The sequence below is a fragment of the Hoplias malabaricus genome, chromosome 11 (genome assembly GCF_029633855.1).
Source record: "Hoplias malabaricus isolate fHopMal1 chromosome 11, fHopMal1.hap1, whole genome shotgun sequence".
Lineage (NCBI taxonomy): Eukaryota > Metazoa > Chordata > Actinopteri > Characiformes > Erythrinidae > Hoplias > Hoplias malabaricus.
This window is the reverse complement of record NC_089810.1, coordinates 18,608,393-18,618,899: the sequence shown is the minus strand read 5'-3', so window position 1 is coordinate 18,618,899 and position 10,507 is coordinate 18,608,393. Positions and strand designations below refer to the sequence as shown.

The following is a 10,507-nucleotide window of genomic DNA, read 5'->3' as shown; positions in this document are numbered from 1 at the left end:
GAAGCTTTGCAATTGAAACATATTCACAGACAGTTTATTTTGATTGAAATTATTTCACATCGTAGTTGTCTTATTCTCCTGTTGAAGGTCTTGTATTGTCATTACAACAGCCACAGAGCAGCAGCAGATAAACACAGACAAGAGGAAATAAGGGCAGTTCTATCTGCAAAAACTCGAGGAATCATGGGAAATGTAGTTTAGTTATGTACATGACTGCGCCCAGGAAGGGACCGCAGTGGTAGGCGTCCCATTCTTCACCACATTAAGACTCAGTCACAATTGAAAATGATAGCTTGTTTAAAAAAAAATGCAGAAAAAAAGTTGTAATATCTCGGAGGAGTAAAAGTGTGAGAAGAGACAAGTGCCAAAAGCACAATGAGCTACACAGGATAGAAATGTGACAAATGGATGAGCGGCTCTGTAAAACTAATTTCCCACACTTACTATAGAAAAATGTGACTCCTTTTTAGCCTATGCCCCTTGCCTTGTTTTTTCCATTTGTTTAAAATTGCAGTATATTTTAAAATTCTTTCTACAAAGTAAGGATTAGGAATCCTTCTGGGGATGTGGACACATTTAACCCTGACCTCCCCTGCTGAGATAATGTCCACTATATAGAGTAGAATCATAAGGCCAGAGTACACCCACTAGACAGATGACTGTTTTGCTGGTAAGCCAAGCCTGTGTGTATTTGTAGAGAGAATCAAGGAGGTTCTTTCTCATTTGCTCTAGTTCTTTTTTTTTTCCTCATTGCTTCTTTCTGGATATTCCTTTGCAGTGTTTCCCTAAACTGTTTGCTCTCTGCTTTACAACTGCCCAAAACACATTCTTTATAAGGCCTACAGTGGAGCAGACATCTCTAATTCTGAGCTGAGCTACCACAGCAGCATCCAGTTTAATCAATAATTTACAGCAACTTGTGCTCTTATAAAAAGTGGTAATGGCAACTAATAATATTCCTGCTAGACACCTCATTCGTTAATTGCTTGGTCTCTAATTACACACACGTTCTGTCTCTCACATCTGTATGCAATAATCTATGTGATAAGTGGTTGATTAATCAGGGGAGGGGTGAACGCCCCCATCTCACCTAGTGATCTTACCCTTTTTTGTATTTAAGCTTTCAAAATAACATTATAAAATTAAACTTCTGCTAATGCAACATGTACATGCAAAAAAAAAAAAAAAAATTAAAAATGATGATCAGTCAATAACAATTAAACAATAAAAACCATTGAACACAGATAGTTAAAAGGTAATTACAGTGCACTTGGTCTGGGGAGAAGGAGAGTTAAAAAAAAAAAAAGCTGACCACAAACGCACACATCCTGAATATGAAGGCAACAGCAGTCTCCCAAAAATGAGAGAGAGAGAAATACACGATAGACAGAGTGGGGGAGGGAAATTATATACACTTGTATGTACATTATACAGGATGCAACCACGCAGGGCCTTGATTGGGACCCAAGATTGTAGAACACAATGGAGATTGGTGCCACTACCATCCATGGCACACACAGTATTAAACTCTCTGTGGACGGTGTCCATCTCTGAATTGACTTTAAAAGCTACCGCATAGTTCCACCTCTGGACAAAGCCACAAAAGCTTGGCTAATAATAGTAGTAATAATAATAATATTAACAAACTGTTTAACAGTCCAATCAGAGACTTGGACTAGGGTAGCACAGCAGAGCACAGTCTAGCTGTCCGTGGGTGGAAGTGCAGGGAGAGGACAGATAAGCAGTCTTGTACACCTTCATAGGGCTTTGTAATTAAATTAGAATTTGTAAATATATCATGTAATTTAACCCAAAACAGCTAGGACTAATTGGCCTATTACCTGTGTGAACATTTGCATATTGATTTTACTGGAGATATTGTGTTTCACAAAGCAATAACATAGTTGGAAAGTTTCCTCCTAATGCTGATGAAAATCTGATTTGTTAACTAGCAACAATAAAACAGATGTGGAAATGATAGGCCCATTTCATAACATGTTAGAACAAAAAAAAAAAATAACACAAACAACTGTTCATTTGACTTTCAAACAAATAATGACATAACATTGATGATGTTTTTATAAAATATGCAGAACATTTCATCAACCGCTGCAGAAGGATTGTTTGTGGTAAAACTGACTGGCCACTAAAGGAAACCAAACTTTTAAATGGTGCTGATGAACTTACAGTAAGGAAAAATCTGTTGAAAAAGTAAGCTGTGGAGTATTTACATGGGCTGCAGTTAGTGAACACTATGCCACTTCTAAAAATGATGCACTCTTCACAGAAAATGTCCTTTAGGCACCATCTTGGTTCATATGATTGACAAAAGTAATGAATTTGTTTTTCATAATTATATGAGTGGAAAAAAGGTATAGACAGTGGTAAAGAGAGGGGCACAGCAAAAAAAGGAAGAAGCTTCATAAATATTGAGTAGTCCCAGACTACCTTTTGAACAACCATTCTCTTAAATATGGGTGCAGGATCAATCTTGTACACTGTACAATGAGACAATGAGACCTAAAAGCCCAAAAAAGATAAAAATCTATTTCTAGTAGGCTGTAGACTCTAGTCTTTTAAAATGTCAAAAGGGAATATATATATATATATATATATATATATATATATATATATATATATATATATATATATATATATATATATAATACTATACTGTATAAACAGAATTTATGAAAGCAGAGATGTCTGGAAAAATATGCTCATTCAAGTTGATAAAAATATTTGAGACAGAAAAAGGTGAAAATGAGTGTATACAGTAATGGACACTCTGGCTGCCACCTTTCTGCACAGGCAACAGCAACTTTTAATGAAGGACAGAATATGGGAATATGGCAGACTTTGAACCGAGAGGAATAAGCAGTTATGCAACAATAACAAAATTTTCAATTTTTTGTGGAAAACTTAGCTTTCCACAGGGAGGTGATGTATCAAAAATGTACTGGAATGTGGCTCTGACTGCAAACTCCCTCACAAGTCAAAGTGTACCTCTAGGGAAATGGCACCCCATTGTAAAAAGGGGACAGAGGCAAGAGAAATCCTCAATTTTAAATCTTTTGCGGAAAAGGTGTGGGAGTGAAATCCAAAAGTTTTTGTTGGTCTGTGTAAAAAGTAAAGCCACAGAGATAATGCAATTAGAACTAGATGCAGGTAACAACTAGTATTAGGGGTTGATATGCCTCTGAGATGTGAGGAATATGGGGATGGTTGGACACTCAGAAATAGAGAGAGAGAGAACTATGATATTTCCAATGATATCAATAGAAACAGGCTCTGCCATCTGATGTCTCTATAAATATTAATTTTGATGTGACTACAAATAACGTCTCCTTGTTTGGATGATGACAGTAGACGAGGGCTGATGTCACCAAAAGGTCCTTGTATTTGAACAACGTTCCTATAAAGACAGTCTTTATCTGTAAATGTCTGTGATTGTGATGATGTCAAAGGCTCTATATGTTTGGATGATGTCAGTAAATCCATATGTTCAAATGATGTCAGAGGTTCCTTGAGAATCTATGATGCGGAACACGTTTACCAGGCCTCTGTGTAACGAACATCCACTTCTTTCAGATTGGGGAGTTTTGCCTTTTGTGAAAACAAAGAGGAAAATACATATTCAGACAAACTGAATGTGTGTATGTATATAAGTTTTTTTAAACTAAAGATTTTAGAAAGTGTATCAATTCATTACCTTAAGGTCCTCGTATGTGTCTGCAGTGAGTTTAGTGCTGTTCATATTCAAACTGCACAGGCTCTTCATAGCTGCAAAGCAACACAAAAATTGAAAATACGTTATGGAATGTAAAGCACTAGTTTAAACAGAACTGTTTATAGACGACAGGTTTGAGAAACTTTCTTCACAGACACACTGCAGTAAAACAGCTCTGATCTCTTAATTCAACATGAAGTGTTTTGCAACTTTTGCAGTTGTGCCTTTGTGAGTAATAAAAAGTGTACGTGTGTGTGTGTGTGTGTGTGTGTGTGTGAGTGTGTGTGTGTGTGCTTACAGCTGAGGGCAAGCAGGCCAGCATCAGTAACTGGAGTTTCACACAAGTTGAGAACCTGAAGGCAGGCCAGGTGCTCTGAGAGCAGTCGCAGCCCAGCGTCCCCAAACTACGAGAAAAAGAAAATCAAATTAAAAACAATGTACAAATCCACAAAATTCTTGGACTGTAGTTAAAATGCAAATAAAATCAGTCTGCAGTGATCAGTAAATCCACAGACATGTATACAATATATTTTGTTTCATTACATCTCTAAATGCCTGCAACCCCTCTCAAAAATTCCGAACAGTTGCATAAAAGATTTAGAATGCTCAGAAAACATCATAAAGTGGTGATAAAATCCTGTTTGGGTATAAAAGGAGCATCCAGAAAAGGCATAGTCCTTCATGAGCAAGGATCAATCAGGACTCAAAAGGCCAAAAAAATATTGTTCATTTGAATATTGCTTAATTTGAAAGAATTTTTGGAAATGAGGCTTGTATAAGTGAATTAACCTGAATATGCCTTACAAGTTTTAACCAGCAAACAAGGATTTAATAAATGTGAGAAACATGGTTGTTAGTGACATTATTGAGAAGCTGACCTGGGTAGACCATAGATTGAGTTGTTTGAGGGAGGGCAGCTTGATGAGCTGCTCAGCACAGGCACTGGTGACGTTGGTGAAGGCCAGACTCAAATTCTCCAAGTTCCCAAAAGAGCCAGAGCTTAGCAGACGAGCAAGGTCAGCATCCTGCAGGCAGAAACCAACACACACATACATGAGAAACAGGGACAAAGTTTCCATCAAGCTATCTGATGCTTAACTCAAACATGGACATATTTCTAAACAGCCATGCAACAGCTACTTCTAGTAATAAATGATGCACCTCTCAGTCAATCGCCAGCATCCCTACATATTCAGTTTTCCAACGTCCAAACTACCTGGCAGCTGGTGAATTTTAGCTCATCCTTTTAAAAGTTCTAATAAATTGGAACAAACTATGTGGAAAGTTATGCTTGTAATAGGGTAATTTAATCTGAAATACTCCATTTGTCAACATTTTTCAAATAATATTGATATGTTGTTGATAAGTGGTGTTTTTTTTTTTTTTTTTTTTGATGGTGGTCAACTGGCAAGTATGAGTTATGAAAAGACACATTTCACAGGAGAAAAGCCTGAAAGCTTACTGTGGACTTGGATGGTAGCGTTAGGCGAGTAGGGCCTCCTTTTCTTTGCTTTATATGTAGAGAGGGGAAGAGGAAGAGAGAGGAGAGAGAGATTAGCTTAGCAGTTGCAAGTTTGTGTTTCTCCAGCAGGTGGTGTGTGTGAGCGTTCAGACGTCAATGAAAGTGGGACATGTTTAAATGGGTCACTGAAGGGTCTGACTTTGTAGAAATGAGAGCACCACACTGAACCAAAAGTATCAAAATGATGTATTGCTAATTTAGGGAAAACAACCATAAAATTCTGATTCAAGCATGTGAATACAAGTGTGTGTCTGCACATGTTTACTCACCAGTTCTTTAAGTTCCCTTTGTCTATCACAAAGCTGTTCATACATGCGTAGGCCAACCTGGGTGCTCTCCAGGGTAGAGATGATTTGCAGCTGGGTGTCCTTATTCTCTATAATGTTATACTCCAGCATCAGGCACAGGATCTGTTCCACACACACACACACACACACCACCACCATCCAGTAAACTTCAACATAGCTTCAGATCTCTTTCTATATGCCAATATGGGAACACATAGACACACCTCCACCATTGTCTGGTTCCCTCGTAGTGCCAGTAACATGCAGGGCCCCAATTTGTTTTCTGCCAGAGATAGGAGGAATTTCTTTGTCTTGTAACAAGATCCCATAAGGATGTGAACCTGCAATCATATGGAGGCATCGTCCATTATACCACATTTACAGTCAAGACAACAGGTAATTGTGGCACTGTCAATCTATTCCTTGCACATAGAGTACACACACCATGCTAGCAAACAACTCTCCATCGTCGTCACAGGCAACACCCCCTGGACTATAGAGTTGAAACCACCCGTCTTTTCCGGAACGCACACTGAGCAAACAGGAGTGTACCTGTAAAACCCAAACAAACATCTAAGAGTCAGTGATCTTACCTTTCCAAGTTAATTATAAAACAAATACCCAACACAGTATTCAGCAACAGCTAACAGGAAAAAAAGGCACAGATTATAAATATTACAGTACACATGTGAACTCACCTCTTGTCTGGGGTCTTCAGCAAACCTCTGAATAACATATTTCAGCTCTCTGTAAAGATGCATTACAATTATACTGGATAAAAGACAAAGTACATGTTGACTGATTCAAATTATTATATACAACACTGCTGGATTATCAATAGATTAACCGTGTATTTATTTATCTATTAAATATTTGACGGCATACGAGACAAACTTGCTAATAACTCCAAAAAGGTTCTCCCTACATTACACAATATTCTCCAATGTAGCAGAGACAGACAGTTCTTAACCCTGAACAGTGTACAGAGACTAAATTGATGTCACTTACTTTGTAAATTTGGCATGTGCAAGGGCCCTAAAGGAGAGAGGACAGAGCAAAACATCAGATAGCAACAGTTAGCACAACAGTTAACACGTCTGTGTGTGGTATATCTGTGCGTGCCTCAATGTTTGTGTAACATGTTCTGGGATGCATCTGTTGTTGCCTTTTCCTAATGACGGCTGGTAGCTCAGTTTAGTATATGAGCGCAGGTGAGTTTTCCACCTGTGGCAACACTAGGGCTCTGCAGGAGGTACATAATGAGTCCCAAGCTGACAAAGGCCAAGTACACTACATACTCCCAGGACTCACTGCCACCATGGACCCAACACCCACCAGCCCTCTTTAGAGACCAGTTACAGCTCACCCACGTCAGCAGGCTTCCCTACCCACACCCTCCCTCTCAAGAGAGTCCATAGTTACACACCCACATTTTCAAGCTCAGTGACATGGGACTAAGAAAGATAAGACAGAAATGATGGAAAACAAATGGCAAAGTTAAATAAGCTGGTGAAATTTGTACTTTATGTATGGGCTACAATGAGCTTATGCAGCAGGTGGCCTCAGAACAGATAAGAGAGTCTAACACTCACTCTTTAGGGAATGGGATGGGCTGCAGCAGACTAGCCAGTGCTGGTCTCCAATCATCATAGTCCGAGCTGCGGAGAGAAGGCCAGAGGAAAGAGATTAGAGCAGTACACACAGGAAGAATGACAATGGGGGAAATGAGCGCCTTATGTAAGCCAGGGGAGCACCACACTCTTAAAGTGAAAGACGAAACCTGATCAACCATGGTGAGATACAAACTCTGCCAGGTCATAGGATCAGGTGCTAAACATTGCTACAGTTCAGTACACTTAAGAAACAAGACTTTTACAAAAGTGCAAGTAGGTTTTGGGCCATTCACATGGTTTCTTTAAAAATTTACCCTTGAATAACTGATGGCTTATTTAAATGCATTGAGACACTCGTAAATGTGAAAATACTCGTATATACACATTTACAGTTTCTTCACCCTATGTATATATTCATTCATTTATATGGACATGAAACTCATGAAGACACTTACAGCATTTTGAGAATGAGGGCGAAACAGGCCAGGACTCTGTCAGCCTGTGCAGGAAGCTGAATAGAGAGAGCGTTGAGTGCTGGGCTCACCAGCAGGCAGTCAATCAAGTTGGGCTCGCTGTCACCTCCTGAAGGTGCTTTGCGTAGCACGTTGGCAGTGTTGTTGTTGCGCTCCAGCTCCACCATGATCTCACTTGAGTTGACAATAGAAGGTGGAGGTGAAAGGGGAAGGGGTGGAGGGGACGACAATGTGGTTGGTGGTGGAGGAGTTGGGGGCTCAGGTCGCAGCAGCCTTAAAGGCATCGGGGGTTTCCGTTCATTCTGCTGCTGACAACCATTTCTGATCTCTTTTAGACTAGGGGAGTTATCCCGACTGTGAAAAGAAAAAGTGTAAGAAGAAATGGGAGAAGGAGAGAAAGAGAAAATAAATACAACATTTATGTATCACAGATTTTGAAAGCTTGTATAATCAAACTTTGTTGCTGAAACGACTATAGTCATACTTAAAATACACCTCCCGGGAGATAAATGGAACACTTAAGCAAATGTTAAGAGTCATGCATTAACCCTGGTAAACACATGCAAATGTGTAATTTAAACAAAGACCACAAAATACACAGTGAGAATGGAAACTATTCAAACGGGCAAATGAGAGCATTTAGAGGAGTAGGTAAGCAAAAACAGAGGTCGGGTTGGAGACATCTCATTCTCTAGGGTGAGAGAGCTGACGAATGAATAATGGAAAAATCAGAGTGTAAGATATCCTCCCAGGTATGCCTACCAGGGACCACTGAGTAAGATGATGTAAACCTTACCATCACGGCTTAAAATAATTGTAATCCATGACAGTAGCCTTATTCATAAAAATTACTAAGCACCAGAATGGCAGCTCTAAGACAAGCTCTGTTGTATAAAAATGACCCGCTGTTTTTCTTTAGTGAAGAAGAGGAGAGGACTTGACTGGAGGCTTGGTCTACATGGTGGGGACTCACCTGTTAATAAACTCCTCATAACAGGAGTAGATGGCAGCCAGACACACTGCCACCAGGTTGGGGAGGACCCGAGGGTGAGGGCACTGTCCAGTGGGGCCATGCATGCTGAAATTATACACACATTATGCACATTAAAACTCAAGTCAACTGTAGAAAATGTTTATATAGAATTACAGTGAGTATACAGTCAGTCAGTTGCACAAGAGAAATTAAATATGGAGACTGGTCACTGGTTGAAATATGAAATGAAATAATGCTCAACATAGCATCTGTTAACAGATTAATAAAATCTGCCCTTCAACAGAAAGTGCTAATCAGCTTGCCGGTTACATTGCAAACAGAAAAGGGCTGATGAATTTGTGACACTAGTGGAGAAAGCCCACACACAAAGTGGAGATTTGTGTAAACACAGTAGTATGAACAAGCCAAGAAATCGTGTTATTTCAGCATTACTGAGCTATACAAACTATTTATAGAAAAATGTGTATTTTAAATGATGGTTTTCTTTTTAACTTTTGGTCTCTTCCTATTTATGGAGATCGGTTTTGTTACAGGAGGTAACTGCCTGGAATGCGTTGCAAATTTAGCCGCTGTGTAAACAGACTTCCCGATAATGACTTTGGTTTCAACATGCACTGTACGTATGACATGCCTAGCAATATGGAAACCTAAATGTATATTAATGGACCAGAACTGTGTGTATCTGTGTGTGGATTTAAGGCAATGTCAATGTGATTTCTTTGATATGCAAATGTGATGTACAGTGATGTAAAATACAGAACAATTAAAAAAAAAAGACCCTACTTAAAATCTGGTAATCATACACTGCATTTTACAATTTGGCCACTAAAAATTCAAGGAAAGTGCCTAATGAATATGTAGGTGGGTTACAATGAATAAATAAATAAATAAATAAATAAATAAATAAATAAAAAGTCCCCCATTATCCATATAGCCATTGTCACAGAGGTTCTTTTGGCATTTCAAAAACAGGAAAGCCAAAAATACATACCCTTGTCATTGGAAGGTCTGGAGAAGCTTTGGTGCTTCATATCAATGTCATGTGAAATTTAAGGAGGCTGTGCGCAGCTATATGGAGTTTTATAAACACGAGTTTTTAAAAATACAATATTTCAAGCAAAAATACACACTTGTGAAAATAAGACAAATTCAGTGGCCCTTCTCTCTCTGTGAGATATAAAATGTGTGTAAATTTTGCAGAGTTCCGAGCTGTCCAGCTGAACTTGTGAACTTATCAATGCCGAGCTGAGGCTCTGGCTAACGTGCATGGAGTCATGCCAAACACAGCCCCAGAAAAACACACAGAGCGTGTTCCTGTTTTATTTCTTATTGTTTATTTATATGAACTTTTTAAATGACCCCATCCAGCTCCACTGGGCAATAATGCTATATTTGAGGCTGTTAGCTCTTTCTTGAGTTAATGAACCTCGTCACACCCACTGACAAAACCACATTTCGCTCTGAAGAACCTACTCTACTTTGGTTCGAGCTGGGAACAAATCTTTCTGGTTAGCGAATCAGTTAACGTTAGTGTAAATGCACTGAATGGTTCTAAATTTAGTTCACAAACTGGAAACATGTCCTAGTTGGTGGAAAAGTGCCATGTGAAATACAGCAGAAGGTGAAAACGATCCTACTCGTGCATGTGTGTTTCAACATTAGGAGTCAGTCAATCAGTGAAAACGTTTCTTCTAGGTTGGCCCAGCAAAAAAGAATTAAGTTTTAAAAATACTAAAAAATATTAATTAATTAAAAAATATTTAATCTTGTTAGCTTTGCTGATAATGAAAAACAAGCATCCCTTGAAAACATACACACACACACAATTATGTATATTTTTATATATAGACACAAACAATTCACATGATTTTGTTTGTGTGTGTTATAT

At 38.7% G+C, this 10,507-nt stretch overlaps 1 protein-coding gene across 1 annotated transcript in view; it reads right to left on the bottom strand.

Moving 5' to 3' along the window:
- Positions 1 to 2,701: 2,701 nt before the first annotated feature.
- cmip (c-Maf inducing protein) overlaps positions 2,702 to 10,507 on the bottom strand; it is a 29,872-nt gene continuing 22,066 nt past the window's right edge. The window contains exons 9-21 of the mRNA XM_066684733.1: positions 8,599 to 8,703; positions 7,608 to 7,979; positions 7,132 to 7,197; positions 6,548 to 6,574; positions 6,238 to 6,286; positions 5,984 to 6,091; positions 5,764 to 5,880; positions 5,522 to 5,662; positions 5,193 to 5,240; positions 4,609 to 4,755; positions 4,029 to 4,134; positions 3,713 to 3,783; positions 2,702 to 3,606 (exon numbers count right to left, since the gene is read on the bottom strand). Coding sequence (XP_066540830.1) covers positions 3,553 to 3,606; positions 3,713 to 3,783; positions 4,029 to 4,134; positions 4,609 to 4,755; positions 5,193 to 5,240; positions 5,522 to 5,662; positions 5,764 to 5,880; positions 5,984 to 6,091; positions 6,238 to 6,286; positions 6,548 to 6,574; positions 7,132 to 7,197; positions 7,608 to 7,979; positions 8,599 to 8,703 — 1,411 coding nt within the window. The 3' untranslated portion in view covers positions 2,702 to 3,552. The remainder of the gene's footprint in view (positions 3,607 to 3,712; positions 3,784 to 4,028; positions 4,135 to 4,608; positions 4,756 to 5,192; positions 5,241 to 5,521; positions 5,663 to 5,763; positions 5,881 to 5,983; positions 6,092 to 6,237; positions 6,287 to 6,547; positions 6,575 to 7,131; positions 7,198 to 7,607; positions 7,980 to 8,598; positions 8,704 to 10,507) is intronic.